The sequence below is a fragment of the Diplotaxodon limnothrissa genome, linkage group LG5, assembly GCF_057381915.1.
Source record: "Diplotaxodon limnothrissa isolate DT_005_m linkage group LG5, D_limnothrissa_male_GT1.1, whole genome shotgun sequence".
NCBI lineage: Eukaryota > Metazoa > Chordata > Actinopteri > Cichliformes > Cichlidae > Diplotaxodon > Diplotaxodon limnothrissa.
The window spans coordinates 34,517,531-34,535,374 of NC_140600.1; the positions used below are offsets into that span (position 1 = coordinate 34,517,531).

At 39.3% G+C, this 17,844-nt stretch overlaps 1 protein-coding gene across 1 annotated transcript in view; it reads right to left on the minus strand.

Moving 5' to 3' along the window:
• Positions 1 to 7,408: 7,408 nt before the first annotated feature.
• The window catches only part of LOC146632721 (chemokine-like protein TAFA-2), a 35,572-nt gene continuing 25,136 nt past the window's right edge, over positions 7,409 to 17,844 (minus strand). The window contains exons 2-6 of the mRNA XM_085353551.1: positions 13,711 to 13,860; positions 12,776 to 12,900; positions 12,446 to 12,558; positions 7,752 to 7,881; positions 7,409 to 7,489 (exon numbers count right to left, since the gene is read on the minus strand). Coding sequence (XP_085209677.1) covers positions 7,409 to 7,489; positions 7,752 to 7,881; positions 12,446 to 12,558; positions 12,776 to 12,900; positions 13,711 to 13,860 — 599 coding nt within the window. The remainder of the gene's footprint in view (positions 7,490 to 7,751; positions 7,882 to 12,445; positions 12,559 to 12,775; positions 12,901 to 13,710; positions 13,861 to 17,844) is intronic.

The window sequence follows — 17,844 nt, forward strand, 5'->3', positions numbered from 1 at the left end:
ATTGAAATCTGAGGCATTGTTTGAGCATGGATATCTCAAAGTGAAGACAAACACTTCACTAGCTTTTCTTACCATAAAATTGAATCAGGACTTGTAATTTGGCACACATGCAAATATAAGTGTGCCAAATGAGTATTGGCTCATTAAAATATGAAAAAAGCATGGCATTCATAGTCACAAACATGAGGAAAAGGCTATTTCCATTCAACTGCCATGATGGGTTGAGCAAATATGACAGAAAAAAAACTATCAGTAGATTGCCCACTTGAATTCCAATATAATTGGAAGATGACCTGGGTTACTATATATAACTAAGAAAATTGTCTAAGATGTTCTAGAAATATTTAAAATTAAAATGTTTAAAAAAAAAATTCTAAATGTTTTAAACATTTGATGATTTGAAACAAACTAACCTATCTATTCATTAAAAAAATCCAAAATACATTTCTGACGCTCATGATCACTCATAATCAAAAGGTGAAAATTATCACACAAAAAATACCACACTGCTGCTGTTATAATAAAAAAGCATAATGTTTTTGCTTCGTTATGACTGAGAACTTCTAAAAGTTGCACACATTGACCTTGGAATGCATGTGGATGTTGAGCATAAATAAAACGCTTAATGAACATTAGCATTGGTGATTGCTGATTATTTTAGCAGCAGAGCTTTATGGCCGTGTTTGCCTTTTGATCCAGTACATTAGTCGAGACAAAAATATTTAAATAATTCAAAAAACAATATTCACATTATATACAGATGTTCACAGCACAGATGTTCACAACACAATCACCAGACAGTGTTCTTTGTAGAATTAACTACAAAGTGATGTCTTACATTTTCATCCAGCGCCAGCTTAAATTTCCAATCTGTTAAATAAATTGGGTTATGATGAAATACCTTCAGAAGTAATGTCACTGCTGTGTACCTCAGCTGAGCATGCCTGGTTCTAATTACTAAACACCAAGTATCAAACTAGTAAAGAAATTGTTATAATACTTTAATATTAAAGTAAATAGTCGAACTTTAAATATACAAAAGTCAAGCTAGTACTAAAAAAATATCCATTACCATTGCTATCGATTCTTACCATCTGACTCGCCTTGGAATAGTAACTTTTCCATTTAAAAAAAAGTTCTTGTTTTGATGCTACATCTTAAGCAATTTATATCTCTTGAAAGTCTGACAGGTTCAAGGTGCTCATTTTCCCAGCATGGTATGTTTATAATTCTAAAACCTGAGCTCTTACAAAAAAATGGCACTCAGTAGTAGTCAGATGTAATGCAGTGTGCATCTTGGTCAATGATTTCCATGCAGACAGAGGGAATATTATTATTCATGATGGCATACAACTGGAATAAGTATTCTCAGATGTTTTCATGAATATTAATATAATGGATTGAAAGATGCAGTTTGTAGCTACTACGCTCACTTTAAGCAAATCTCTAAAAATACTCTGGGAGGTGAATGCTGTTCTTTGTTGGTTTGCCGTTTAAAAAGTAGAACACAAGTGACTCTGTGACTTGGCCTGTGATGCTAGACAGACTTTAATACCAACACACACACACACACACACACACACACACACACACACACACAGAGACAGACAGGCAGAAAGGTTGATATAAGAACAGGTGTTCCTGTGTGAATATTTGCACTTTAGTGCTATTCAGTTAGAAGTTAGCGGGGTCTCACCAGTTGAATCAATAAGGACCTTACCACACACAATCAGTGTTCTGAGCAAAGCAATCCAAAAGCTGTATTGAAGTGTGATCTTTCTGCTGCTTAGAGCTGCAGCTGATAATACAGAGCTTGCTGTTTGGGGAGCCACAATTTAATTTTCACTTCCATGTGGCAGTCCTCGGGAATCACGGGTGTGAGAGACAATTTGAAAATTAGTAGGTCTTATATTACTTTTGTAGGAAGCTGTAAACGGAGTAGATTCATGGTGTGGATTACAGTTTTTTACAGACGCTAGGACACATTTCCCAAAACTTAGGTCACTTTTGCAAAACTCTTCACACAATTCTCCTAACTGACCTTCAGCTTGGCACAGCAGGTCATTTCACATTCAAAATGCACTACAACTACCAAAACACTTTATTCAGGTCTCAAATAAACTCATTCTTCCAGAACACTAGCAAAGGTTGACAGCCGACAAACACACTTTGTCACTCACAAAACAATGACCTAAAAAACACTAACAACATGTAGCATTACACAGTGTTTTCTTGTGTAAAACAAGGACACATCTCTGTTTATAATTTCAATATATGTTACTGGAATGAATCAGACATCATGCAGAATTCGTTAATATTTGTTTATGTATTTTTATTTTTTTGCACTAAGTAATCCCAAAATACAAGAATTTGTATACACACCATCCACTGATACACATACAATAGTAATGCTATTCTACTCGGTCTTCTCCATTTGGCCACAGGTTCTCATCCACATCACATCTTATGTCATCTAGGGCAATACACCTAGGAAATAATCTTCTGGCTGCCAGAATTGAAGGAGTTGAAAAATTGAAGGAGTAACACCTGTGTAGATGTTCATCTACAATGAGAATCAGCTGTGGCTGGTTAAACTGCATTTTTAGATTTAAAATATGTTTCAATAAAATATTGCTGTTGGATTTTGCTGTCTTTTTAGTTTTTGCATTGTGTTATTGTTTTGGCCATAAGTTTAACAGTTTTGAAAACAGTATGTAAGCACATGCAAAATGTCCTGTCCGTACAAAGATTTTTGGCAGTTGTTGTGTCTGAGTGAGAAGATAATTCATGAAATTTGAGAGATGTAGTCATTGAAAGCATTTTGTGCCAAAACAATGATAACTGATCCTCAGTTTAGCCCACATAGACTTCTGTTGTGCTCACTGTGTGAGGAGTTTTGCAAAAGTGACCTAAGTATTGAGAAATGTGTCCTAGCGTCTGTAAAAAACTGTAACATGAAGTTAGGTCTGGCGATTTTGTCAACAGTATAAGAGAAAAATTTTGGCACATTATTACTGCTACAGTGTCCTAGTGTGACCTACAGTGAAATGCACAAATACACATGAGGGTAGAATTATTAGCCCCCTATGAAAAGTTTAGTATTTCCAAAGTGCGGTTAAACAGAACAAGGAATTTTTGCAAAAGCTTTTCCAAACATGCTAGTTTTATTTTGGATGTTTAAAAAGAACGCACTTCTAGTATGCATAGTATTTCTCCAAGTTGGCCTTGACATTTGATAGCGGTTTGAAGGTCTCTTCTGTTTTCTTGCTCGGCAACCTCCCAGGTAATTTCTGTTCAGGGTTCTCATGATTGTCTTATTTGAGGCTACAGTATTTCTCTCCAGAGTCTTTGAAATCTTTTGCATCAAACCTCCTTCAAGCTTGTTTTCTATTGCACATGTCACGATCCTGGGTCTTATGACCCAGTGTTTTGAGTTTTAGTTCATTTTGATGTTTATAGTATGTTTAAGCTCATTAGGTTTCCTATGTTCATTTGCTTATTAGTTCCCCCTTGTGTTTTCAACCCCTGTGAAGTCTCCCTTGCCCTTCGTGTGTTTCATGTCTGTTGTCTTATGTTGTCATGTCTGCCTCTCATGTTTCCAGTTTTATTTTGAAGAGATCTCGTGTTTTTATATTATGGATTATGTTTTGAGTCCTTTGTTGTACTGTTTCTTGTTTCCCTAGATTTCAGTTATGGTTATCATAGGTTTAGTTCTTTGGCTTTGTAATATGGCTTCCCTGTGTTCAATGTTGTGTCTACTGTGACCTCTTTGTACCATGTTTCTGGTCCCTATAGTCTGTCTTCTCAGTTGCTGTTAAGTTTGCATGTTTAGAGTTCAGTCAATGTGTTTCCTGTTTTACTTTGAAGGTCCATGTCTCATGTGCGTGTTTCTAGTTTTGCTTCCCTTGTCTCGTCCAGCCTGATTACTCCCAGCTGTGCTCTCCTTCTGTGTCTCATTCCCTCGTTATCCCTCTGTGTATTTAAGCCCTGTGTTTCTCTTTGTCAGTGTTGTAGTCTCCCTCATGCTGTGTGTGATTCTCCCCGTATGCATTTTAATTAGCTTTTCCCGGTTTAGTTTTGTATTGCTTGTGTTCTATTTTCCAGCAATAAAGCTGTGCTTTTGAGTTCAAGTTCTGTCCCCGTGAGTTTGCGTTTGGGTCCAATCCCTGCCTGCCACACAGCCGAAACATGACAGCAGTCTTTGAATTTCTTCATGATACTTCTCACTCTAGTTCGTGACAATTTAAAATGTTGTGATAATGCCATGTCCTGATTTGTGAGCATCAGCATTTCATTTTCCTCAAGTCTAAACTGATTTATTTTGTTTTTTACTCTCATTCCTTCTCAAAGGACACCTTAAACCCTTTCTGCAGTTTTTACACTACGTGTAAATTGGAAGATATCCCTCAGTTTTAACTTGATGTTTCAAGCAGTGCATGTGCGTGTATCTCCATGGTTGGGGGGGGGGGGAGATTTTATTTTATGCTTTCTAAAGAAACTACTATAAAATGTTATGTTAAAAGTACAAAAAAGTGGTACATTTTTACAAAAACCTCATCTGTATTTCTGTTTTCAGGCCATCCGTTATTAGATTTGCACTTATTATTGTATTGTTAAAAACTAACAAACAAAAAAAAAAAATCTATCTGTTGAATCAGATTACTTAATCCCTTTGCCTGTTTAGTTGTGTTTTACTTCCTGCTTGATTTGCTAGCTGTTCTGTGTCTGGTACTGACTTTAACTTGCCCTGTCTCGTTATGTTCATCATCTTCAGCTGTGTTAGTTCTCCACCCATTACTTCTCCCATTTGTCGTTTGTTGTGTTGTATGTGTAGTTGTGTGTCCTTGTAGTAGAACATTTCCTGTATTGGGATTCCTAGTGTTTTCTGAGTCTGGATTCCCTGTGCTTCTTGTACATTCCAATAAATCTTGGATGTTTGGATTCCGTGGTTTTGCTCTTTGTTCATCCCCAGATGTTAGACTTTGTAATTTCTTGACTTATCAGCATTAAAAGCTTGTTAATATTTTACTCCTGTCTTCTGCATCCTGTATTTGTGCCGGTAAATTACCACCATACACGCACAGTCTTTTCTATGACACATTGCATCCTTATTTATAATATTTAATTTTTAATTATTACATTTCACTTTATTGCGCAGTAACTGTGAAAACCCCACAACTTCTTTTATACACTGAAGATGTTTTCTATTGTAAAAGGAAAGTTAGAAAAGTACAAGTACAAACACATTTGTGACTGCAGAAGCAGATTCTAACGGGCATTTGACCTCTTAAAGAACTAGTGACAGAGAGAAAAAGCTTGGACACTAAACAGAGTAAAACCACAGCAAAACAATGTTAGCAGTCACAAAAACCTGAAGCCTAGCAAAAGCTTATCAAAGCATTTAGCATTCATTGGTTTCTGGGTGTCATTGTGATGGTTGCTGGGGAGTAAACACACAAAGGGGAATCAGCAGAAGTCAGCTCCTTCGGGTTTAGTGCTTAAGTTGCTTCAGGATAAAAGACCACACTTGACTGTTCAACCGCAGGTCAGTCACATTAATAATCTAAGACTCCGCTTTGGATGGATAGCTACTGAAGCACACGTATGCAGAAGCACATTCGTGTATACACTATTGCCATATCCATGAGAATCAGCACATCATTGTTAAGTAACAAAAAGACTAATTCACAGTTCTAGAGTTTTCATTGTGCAAATTACATAGTTGATGTCAGCCTCAATCAATGATTTAAAAAGCAAAACAACTGTCATTAAACGTATTTAGCTCATCTTTCTGAGCTGTCTATTGATTAAACATTTGCTGAGCATTTCCCTGCCTTTTAACTCTAAAAAACAGTTTTATTCTCATGCTTTCGACTGGCAATATAGTTGGGATTCAGTTTCAAGAAAAAACTACCATTGTGTTCATTGATATTTTCTTTTATAGTCATTTTAATCAATTAGAAGATGGTATAGGGTTTATTTCAGGCCTGGACGGTGGAAAGAAATTCCAATAAGGCCGCTTGTCATTACTGGACTAGCAGCTTTGGACTAACAGGTTTGTTTTGAGACCAGATATAGTGTGAATAACCAGCATCAGCACTGTTCTGCTTTTCCATTACCTTTCAATGAATTTACCTTTGTGTTGGAGTATAAACCATCTATTTAAAGGAATTTCTCATGCTTATTTCTTTCTTGTTGTTTTAACAATACGCATTTTCCGTTATAGTTTGGCCAGTAAAACTTATTTTCTCATGTGGATATTGTCTCGGAAAACATTAGATTCCAGCTAGGGTTATTTGTCCTCTCAGCTGAACTGCACCTATAATTTATCTGATACATTGTAGCTAAAATGCATACACTTTACACAGTTATGTTAGAGAGAACAAGAGATATTTTCACTTTTTTTTTTTTTTTTTTTCTTTTTTTTTTTTACAGGAAAAAAAAAATCTCTCTTGGACAGCTATCAATCAGCACACTTCAACACATTCTCTACAAGCGGCACCTGTCAAGTGGAAAGCCTCTTTTTGTTTTGTCTTCTGATTGATGAGAAGTGAAAAGCAGGAACAGCCGAGGTTATAATTCCTGACATTACGAGCAGAACCATAACGCTAGCTGCTGCTGGACATGCTGAGAAAGAGGTAACAACTGGAGCTGTCTGAAAAGGGGCCTAGGGAGGTGTTAAGACATCTACTTTACTGATGTGACTTCATCATAACTGAATTGACACTTCTTTTTAATCGAAGCAACACTGCTGGGCAATAAGTACTGTAGGAGGCATGTACTGCAAAGTCTGTTCTGGACCCTTAATGTTCCAAATATGAAAAATAACTTACAGACTGAAGAGTGTAAACTGAGCTCAGTCTTAAAGCAGTATTGTAAACAACAGTGGGGTTACCTTTTGTTCTCTAAAGCATTTCTGCCCACTGGTTTTGTAAAGACACCGATAAAAGCTGTGAAGCCAAAACAAACTGTAAACTTGCAAGTCCTAAGTTCAAAGAAACCAATATGCAGTGTACTGTAAAACCAGGCCACCTCTGACCTTTCCCGTTCTGTACACGGACTTACTTAAATTAATGTAATTATGACTGTTATTGGACTTTTTACACTTTACCCAAATCACGTATTATCTAAAAAATGGAGTGTAAAATATAATTTTCACCAGGGTTTATGTCTTTCAACCTAAGTTGTAACCAAGACTTAAAAGGCTTACATTTTGAATCATTGAAATACTATTTTTGGATATGCTCCAGTTTCATTTGTTGGGATTTCTATTCAGAGAGTAATAGACTTCACAGAAACATTTACTGCACCAATGCCACACTTAAGAACCTGAGCTCAGTCCTCAGGAAACCCTCCCTTCATTCCTCAGAATGATGTTAACTGTTGAGATACTCAGGTACAGAGCCCTCTAGCAAACATAAGCCGTCCCTGGCTTGCTCTCTGTGGGAGGTAGCAAGGCCATGAGCATGGAGCGACCCCCGCTGACTCCCTAATCAAAAAAGAGTCGAGGTTCTGACGGGTTCTACTAGCCACCTGGACCCCTGCTCGTCTGTGCCTCTGTTTCTGCTTTCCCATGGCTGTGTGAGAGGGCATGAATTATTAACCCGGCTAAAATAAAAAGCTCTGCTTCATCCCAGCCTCCTGTAGGCATGAATAATGGAAGAGGCAGCTCAACTACAGGCGTTTGGTGAGTCAAACAGTGGACCATGATGGATGGCTAAGGGCCTACTGTGTCCCCCCTCCTCACCTACCATCCACTTCAGGTCCACCACACCCTCAAACCCAAAACACACTTCCAGATAACCTCTATTAATCTCCAGAAGTGCTCCAGCTTGAGCCCTCCTGGCTCCTTCAGCATATCCCACTCGACAATTTTGCTTCCTGGGGGAATATTTGTTCGTTGTTTGTTTGTCTTTCTCCTGCCATTGCTTGCCTTTGTTTTGCTTCTCTCTTGCACTTTGGAAGTCAAATGCAAGCCTATTCGAAGGCAGGCTGTGATTCAAGCCTCCTCTCACTTAACCTTAATGCAGAAACCTTGAGGATGAGATGGCAACATGGTATACGAATCTGATCAGTCATGCGAAACATTTCGTTCATCAGAGGCTGCAGTTTCCATCTTGTATCAGTGACCTCAGTGGTGTACAATCACATTGTCTGTTACAGATACGATAACTGTTTTTTGCTTACAAAGTAGTCAACTACCAACTGCAGTGCAGACTCTCATGATAATTGTATTTCTATATTTATTCTAGTCATATAAAAGATTATATCTGACTTTCAGCCTGTAATGATTTAATTGCTTTGAGTGTGAAATTATGCATGCAGAAAAAAGACAAATGTCTTATTGCATATATTAATGAAGCACAAAATGAAAATCCAGTAATCATTTTGACACTAAATATTTTGCAGGCTGGCTGTCTTAAAACAAGCTCAACTGTCAACTTGTGATTAAAACCCTGAGCTAATTTCATGATTTAATAATTGTAATTCATCACAAGTGCTATTTAGATATGTCAGATTATCTCTTAAATCCCCCAAAAATTACATTCTGACAAAAGTTTAAAGAAACCAGTTGTGACTAATGTTACAACAATTGGCTCTGATTAAATAAGCATTCCTTTTGAATGTTGCTTAACAGGAGCTAAATATAAAATAAACTAAAGCCATAATAAAATATACAGCATATGCTATATTTATCTCAGGTCATCTCCAAAGTTGTTTAAGAACATGGTGAAGGTTTGGCAGTATCTCTATTTATATGCATTGTTATGATGTAGCTCAGGGAACATATCTCTATATCGGTCCGATAACATACCTATCATCAGTATATGAATGTGTGATATTCTTCATTTCTTAATTTCACATCTACTATGTGTTCAGCATATGTATACACTAATGGAAAACTTTATTAGGTACACCTGTTCAACTCCTTAACACAAATAACTATTCAGTCAATCACATGTAGACATGGTGAAGATGACCTGCTGACATCTTGATGGGAAGAAAAGTGGGACCTTTCTTCCCACTTTTGACTCAAACCAAGCATCAAAAGTACAAAGAAAGTTCATTTAAGTGACTTTGAATGTGACATGGTTTTTGGTGTGAGACAGGCTGTCCTGAGTAATTCAGAAACTGGTGATCTACTGAGATTTTCCTGTACGACCATCACTGGAATTTAGAGTGAATGGTGCAAAAACTAGTAGTAGAACAAATCTCTGAATGTACAACAGCATTGAACCTTGAAGTATGTGGCCTCCATTAGCAGCAGAAGACCACATTAATGTTACTCCTGTCAGCTAGGCTACAATTCACACAGAATCACTTAAATTGGACATCTGATATTTAATAATTCTTCTTCTTTATCATTTTCTGCTGAAAAATTCACATGTTAGTACCCATCATTGGATGGCTGCTTCCATCCATCCATCCATCTTCATCCGCTTTGTCCGGGGCCGGGTCGCGGGGGCAGCAGCCTAAGCAAAGAGGCCCAGACCTCCCTCTCCCCAGCCACCTCCTCCAGCTTATCCGGGGGAATACCAAGGCGTTCCCAGGCCAGCCGAGAGATATAATCTCTCCAGCGTGTCCTGGGTCTGCCCCGGGGCCTCCTCCCGGTGGGACATGCCTGGAACACCTCACCCAAGAGGCGCCCAGGGGGCATCCTTGTCAGATGCCCGAACCACCTCAGCTGGCTCCTTTCGATGTGGAGCAGCAGCTGCTCTACTCTGAGCCCCTCCCGGATGGCCGAACTTCTCACCCTATCTCTAAGGGAGAGGCCAGCCACCCTTCGGAGGAAGCTCATTTCTGCCGCTTGTATCCGCGATCTCGTTCTTTCGGTCACTACCCACAGCTCGTGGCCATAGGTGAGGGTAGGGACGTAGATCGACCGGTAAATTGAGAGCTTCGCTTTTACACTCAGCTCCCTCTTCACCACGACGGACCGGTGCAGCGTCCGCATTACTGCAGCTGCAGCCCCAATCAGTCTGTCGATCTCCGGCTCCCTTCTCCCATCACTCGCGAACAAGACCCCGAGATACTTGAACTCCTCCACTTGGGGCAGGAACTCATCCCCGACCCGGAGTGGGCACTCCACCCTTTTCCGGCTGAGAACCATGGCCTCAGATTTGGAGGTGCTGATCCTCATTCCCGCTGCTTCACACTCGGCTGCGAACCGTTCCAGTGCGAGCTGGAGGCCCTCACCCGATGAAGCCAACAGAACCACATCATCTGCAAAAATCAGAGATGAGATTCTGAGGCCACCAAAGCGAAAGCCCTCTGCCACTTGGCTGCGCCTAGAAATCCTGTCCATAAAAATTATGAACAGAACCGGAGACAAAGGGCAGCCCTGGCGGAGCCCATCACCCACCAGGAACGAGTCCGACTTATTGCCGGCAATGCGAACCAAGCTCTTGCAACGGTTGTATAGGGACCGAATGGCCCGTAGCAATGGGCCAGACACCCCATATTCCCGCAACACCTCCCACAGGACACCCCGAGGGACACGGTCGAATGCTTCCAAGAGGATTAATATACCTGTCACAAACCTCAAATCATCTCTAACTGGTTTCTGGAAAGTAACTGCACTCAAATGGCTTCCACAATCTTGATCTCAGTCAGCAATGTGCAGCTGACAAATTTGCAGCAACCGTATGATGCTGTTATGCTGATATAGACCAAAATCTCTGAGGAATGTTTCCAGCACCTTGTTAAATCTATGCCACAAAGGCAATAGAGGATCCAGACTGATACCAGCAACGTGTACCTTATAAAATATCCAGTCAGTGTACAATACCATGCATTTTTATTGCCTTCTTTACTTGGAACCAAGCGTTTTCCAGAAAGCCTGATTGAGCTTTTCAGTCCAAAACAGTTTTAAACTGGCACCTTTCACTCCATGGCTGACGCAGTTGGATCATATATTACCATAATTGTCGGGCTATAAGCCGCTACTTTTTGCACAAGCTTTGAACCCTGCGGCTTTTAGTCAGGTGCTGCTTTTCTATGGATTGTCCATGATTTTTGTGGTATCGTAAGACGATTTGTTTTGTTTGTTCCGCTGTTGTACGGCACTACGTTGCCTGATCAGGGTTCAAGAGTGGTATGTTGGTCACATGTCCGTCCGCCAGGCAACGTAGTGCCGTACAAAGTAGCACGAAAAACAAACTTCAAAGTAGCGCTACGCGTTCAGCGGGAGGCGTGGATGATGAGCGGCGATAAACTTGCGAAAAGCAAGTTATGCCCAACTCCACCAGTGGATTCTGACAGCGTGGAAAAGTGTGAAAACATCCACGATCACCAACGGATTTCGAAGGGCTGGACTGCTGCATGATGGAGAGGAGGACACCGCCACGGCCCTTCTGAGGGTGTTTGACTCTGACACTGACAACGAGGATTTCTTTGGTTTTGAAAGTGACAACGAAGGAGAGAAGCGGAGAGTGGATGACGAAGCCATCCTGAGCCTGTTCGTTTCCGACACTGGAGAAGACGACTTTGGTGGTTTTAGTGCGCAGGAAGATGGTGGTGAATGACTGACTTTTCTTCTTGTTAAAGCCATGTCACTGCACCTGAGCCTAAAAGGTAGGCCGAATCTATTTTTCTGGTGTGCTGTAGGTTATTGTTTTGTACTACATTTGTTACTCATTTATGAAGCACAGTACAGGTTTCATACTTGTAATTACCGCTACTTGTACATATACCTAAAAAGTTATGCAAATATGTACCCATAACTTGTTTTTCAAAATACTAATAAAAGTGATGTGTCTCCAAACAGCCATCTCTTTCCTGACAATTCCCTTTGTGCATATTCTCTTACATATGATAAGTCAACAGTAAATACGGTAAACGCATTTAGCCTGTCAGCTCCCTACAAAGTTTCAATGATTGTGCCAAGGTGGGAAAAGAGGATGTAATTGTCTGGTGTATTTAACAACACTTGAGCGATCATCCCGTGTCCTGCCTCCTGCAGCTCAAGCCAGGCAGTTTGTTCACATAAACCAACCGAATTTTTCTAACATAATCTAGAATTTGGATGATTGAACACAGTCAGAAATTGTCCAAACTACCTACTTTAGCCTATTGTACGTTAAGTTCTATTGCTACTATTTTGCTAATATAACAAAACTAGATTTGTTTTCTGGCTAGCTATACCAATCTTCATTTTACACATTCCTTGGTATTTTGTGGATAAAATTGCTTTTGAGTTCAGTTGTGCCAAAATAAACTGAGGGTTGAGGCCAGAATTCTTTGGCTTTAATTGTATTGCATGGAAGAGTACATTTCAGCAGCAGCTTCCCTTTACATCCTGGTCTGCCCCAGAGCCTGCTGCATTGCCGAATACCTCATCTAAATGCTGCAACCAAATTAGTAGCTTAAGTAAAATACAATAAACTGACTGTAGTTAGACAACAAAATAGGTCTAAAAGTAAATAGATTGCTGAACTTAACTCACCCCCTTCCAGTGCAGAAGCTGATCGCTTCAAGATACACTTCACTGATTCTCCCCTGTGAGTCACATCTTCCTCTCCTGCTGCCTTCTACTCTGCCTACTCTGATCTCATTCATCTGAAGTTAATGAAAAAAAAAACTTTCAGTGCTTTCTTAGGTTTTCTTCCTTTTTTCTTTCACCTCGCACCTCCCCGTTATTTTAGGGTCACATTTTCTTACAGCTTTTATTCTAGGCTGTGACTTTGTTATCACTGTGTCATTGTGTTGATTTTAGCAATTTAATGAATGAAGGCGCGAACCCACTTTTTACTTTCAAACACAGAACTCAACACACCTTAGTTGTCTTAACTTTGTTTCCTGTACTGCAGCTCCATCCTTTGAGATCAGGCAGCACTTTACACTCTTCTCCATCCATGCAGGGATGCATCTGGCACCACCACTTCTGTGCAACTATGGATGCTGGGAGTAAAATAAAAGTGGAAATAAAGGAAAAGAGAAAAACAGCAGAGTAAACAATTAGCACCATGCTGTTTAAATATGTAGCGTTCTTCTGCTCTGACTGAAGTAACAGCAAGTGCCTTTGACTTCTATACACAGCACAGCGATTAACGAGAGCACTTTGATCTCTAGCTGGTGGTGGAGACCTGTCAGTCCTGCTCCAGAGTGTTTTCAGGCCTGAATTACAGGGCATGGGTCAATGTCAAGCCAGTGAGAGTAGTGAGTAGGTGTGTTAAGGTGTGTGGAGGATGAATGTTTGTATGTAGGAGGAGAACAAAAGCGTGCAGCAAGCTTATGCGTCAAGATTTTTTGTTGCTTCAAGGAGGCCTATAGGGCAGAAACAGCTTTCCCTGACATTTCTAAAGTGAAGGGAGAACTGTCAAAATATGGAAGCCTTGTCAGAGATATTACAGTGAAAAGAGGAGATAGGGATCGATTCACCTGTAACTGAGGCCACTTTTGACATAATTTTAAATGACCTGGCCTTCTGTCTATTCCACTGAACATGTCTGATATAAAGCAGACAAACAGCTGAGCGAATGAACTGATAAGTGAATTGATTTGAAGATTATGAAGCCTTTGGGTTATACAACAGCAATCTCAACATTGTATTTTTTGCTTCACGAGAAACTCCTTGTGCCAAACGATCAGTGAAATAAGCACCAGAGGCACAGTGACAGGTGTGACAGGTTTACACCGTGCCACATTTCTACCCTAATCAGAATTTGGTCTCAAATCATCACCAAAACTGTAATGAGAAGCTTGGCATACCGTCTACACAAGATGGAGCTGCTCTTGTTGTTCCTGCCACCTGTCCAGGGAAGCAGGAGCATTTGACAGTCTGGGATCGCTCTTCGATCTTGTTCTTGTTGCAGCATCGATGTGCAGCAATTACCTCACAGGTTCCTGCTTTCACATGAACTGGAAACACAAATATATACAGTGGTTAGAATATATGAGACGGCCTTTTTCAAACTGAAATATCTCTCACCACAACAACAAAGCTACAAATACCAAGACTCTAAATGGGTAGTTTGTATAGAGTGTTTGTATTTTTTAATATAAGAGTGTTTTCTTTTTCTTATAATGCGTGGTATGTCTTGATGCATTCTCAATCATCCAAGTAAGTAAATCTCCAAAAGCTGATTCTGTTCATCTGGACGTATATTTTTTGGATCCACTGAAAATCACATTAAATCGTTTAAAGGAGCATTGCGTTAGGAGATCTATTTAGCCAGTACTTTGGTCACAAGAGGAGGAGCGCATGTTGTGATTGTGGGAGAAGCTGGAGCTCCCATAGAAAATAACTGCAAGCAGAAGGGTACAAACTCAGGGCCGTCTTGCATGGAACCAAAACTTTCAACCACTGAACCTCTATTCCCTCTCTGAACGTCCAAACTTGTTTTTGATATTCTGCCCCATTCCCATGTGGTTGCACTAAAAATGTAATACCACACTTTTCAACTTTTTATCAATATGCTTCAATACAGCAGCCGCACAGCCAGCTTCTCCAGCCATGACCTTCTGTGGCTTACCCTCTCTGTGGAGTGTTTTGATGATCGTTATTCAGATAACAGTGAAGTCAACAGTCTTCCCTATGATTGTGGTTACATTCATTGAACTAGATGGAGACAGCTATATTGTTTGAATAGTGATTTACTCAAGTTCAAAATGGCATATTCTAATAATTGAACAAATATTTGATTTTCAAGCGTTACAAGCAACAATTCTGGATTACTTGGATTACATGGATTAGTAATATGAAATCCACTGTACAGTTCTTTCCAACAAAACAAGTGTTCTGCAGAGCTCAAGAGAAAGTAGTCATCCAGTATGAAAGATAGTATAAAGCATAGTGCTGAGAAAAGGTGCAAGAGAGACTGTTGTTAATGTTTTGTCAGGACACGAGTTTTGCCCCATAGAAGACTGAAAAACATTTCCCTTTGTGCTTTCATGCCTATATTATTATAAGGAGAGTCCCACTAGTACCAATTATCTGTTATAGTGAAATCTTATTTGAAACACCAAAACACCATAGCTACTTATATCCAGGTCATACCCCAGGTGGAGGAGCCTGACTTTGAACTCCATGTAGCTCCACTGGTCCACATACCATATCCTTGAGCGGCATACACAATGCAGCTCACCCATAGTTGCAACCAGAGGACAAAAGTAACACCTTCGATTAGGGTAAGCCTAATCTAACTGATAATATAACATCAACAAAAGACATAGTTTTAAATTATTTGGCAAAATAATGGCAATACAATGCAATACCAGTTACAAGGACATTGTTTTTACTGTCATTAGCTTTGATGAAACATCAATACTGCTCTTTACATTATATTCATTACTTTTCTGGATAGACCCATCTCAATGCTGTGCATGTTTGTGTTTTGGTACCTAACAAACACTGCTGCGTAGGTAAAATAAATAAATAAAAACAGCATCTGAAAAGTTCTGACAATACTATCAGATAAGCCTTAATTATGTCTGTAAAGATTTTCCAATTTGGGCCTCTTCTTGAAAATAAATTGCAGCGAGCTTCCATCTTCCCATTAGCTAGCAATCCTGAAATCTCATCTACAACATTAAAAACATTTTGCTTCCAATCAATAAGGTGCTATTCACATTCCCACAAAAGCCAAGACAACAATTGACGATTAAGTGCTTTTCAGTGAGCAGAAACTTACTGATGCAAAAACAGGTCAGGCTGCATGCCCTTGATGTGATTATCTTTAAGCCACCAGCACGCCCCCGGTCAAAGTTAATTTCAAAAGTTGGAATAGCTTTGTCAGAATATTCAAACTTTGTTAAGAGATAGATGCACACGGACAATAGGTGATCCCTAGAGGGGCAATGGGGGAAGATAGTCATTGTAAATTACCTTACTGTGAGGGAAAACAAATAGAGCATTAACTGATTAGTCATTACACCTTTTATATAATGGATTAATAACGGCTTACATCAAAACAATATAATTGCATCAACTCAAAGATAAGGCTAGATATCACATTCAAACCCTGTCTGAACTCTGATGTGCTTCATTTATATAGTTTTTTTTTTCTGTATACATCTCCACGCTACCATTTTTCTCTAGGTAAAAGTCTCAGTGTGATTAAAGAAAATGTTTGTTTCTTTCCCTGAATGACCTGGCCAAGAGGGCAACAGACATCACAGCAATTATTAAAAGTCACAGTCTACAAGAGTTAACACAATATGCAGATTGCATAAAATAAATATCAAGGTCAAAACAGGTTCAGTGCAACTTGAAGAGCAACTACAAGAATCCAGTCTTTTATAACTGACTTATTATTTTGTAAAGTGGGGCAGCATAACAAAGCAAATATTGTCGTTTTGTTGTTTATTCTATACATAAAAATTTGTAAACTATTATGAGAGAAAGTGACTTTGGTTTTTACATATTTTATATTTTAACAGATAGTAAGGAACCAGTCCAGGGGCAGATTTGTATATAAAATTTTATGTATAAAACCAGATTGATATATGACTAAGTGGGAATTGGGATGGACACCTAGCTAGCTTAGCTATTAATATTACTAAACATGCAATGGTAATTAGTATCCAATTTCCTTAGGTGCTGGTCAGGCACATTCATAAAGAGGCAATCACCCTGATGTAAAAAGAAACAAAGCAAGTGAGAGCTACAGCATAGGCTGCAAGTGAGAATGGGACTGTAGACTCATTAAGGAAACAGAAAGCGGCTAGTTTGGACACCCCATCTGAAGACAACCACTGATTAAAACTGGAGCTGCTGACCAAGGTCGCTGACTGTGAGGCTCGTTCTAAAAACCCCATGCAGTGTGGAAGGGGTGAGCGGTCAGAGAGCAGGCCATAGGGGTCAGCTGAGTAAGAAACAACAATGTGTGATTACTATGGCTTCTACATAGTGGGCATGGAGTCCTGGGAAATAATGATACCAGAGAAAGAGTTTTTCAAAAACTGGAAAACTAGAGACAAACTTGGAGTTAAAACCTTTAAGACTTTGGGTGAAAATTTAGGTTGACTGACCTAAATGGACTAAACTCTTTTTGCAATAGCCAAGTACTGATAGGACATAGGTCTCAAGGTAAGGCCGAATTCAGACTGCTTACATGAAACACAAATGTTTCACATGAAGATTACATTTTGTTTTGTTTTTTTACCGTAAAACAGCAGAATGAAAGACATAAAATTCAATGTATACATGCAGAAAATAGGTTGCCTGTTATCTTTTCTGTGTGAAAATATCCATGTAGCCACATAAATGGCTCTGTGATCAATACATTTCTATTAAAGCACTTAGGACTACCATCGGTTTAAATCAGCAGGCACAAACATTAGCAGCAGGGAAAACTGAGAGACAAACCGAGGTGAAAGGACAGAGACCACTAATGAGAGCTGGCACAAGGCCCAACCCTTCAGCCAGTCAATACCACTCTAATCTCCTCTGCAATGATATTCATCGAAACCTGATTGATTAATGCCAAAATTCAACCAGAACCTGCACAAAAGTATGGAGGAAACAATTTACTGCAATTGCTGAACAATTACATATGACATTTAAATAATTGTGAATTATTAGTACAACAAATATAAAGCTTTTCTAGCTTGCTAGGTTGTGTTCCAGCAACATCATTAGGATTAGCAATGGGTCATAAAACATGAAACTTAAACCGATGTATAGTCACTCTTGAGATAATGATGATTATTTGGTTATTTGTCAGCTGAATTTGTTTATTTTTATGAACACATTGTATAGTCTGATGACTAAAATCCCTTATGTCAGTGCGAGTTAGCATCAGCTACGCTATATTGTATTGGTAAATATGGTGGGAAGGAGAAAACCTAGCTCTGTGGCCTCATTTAGACGGTAAAGATCATTCAGTGTTTTAAGTGATGTTT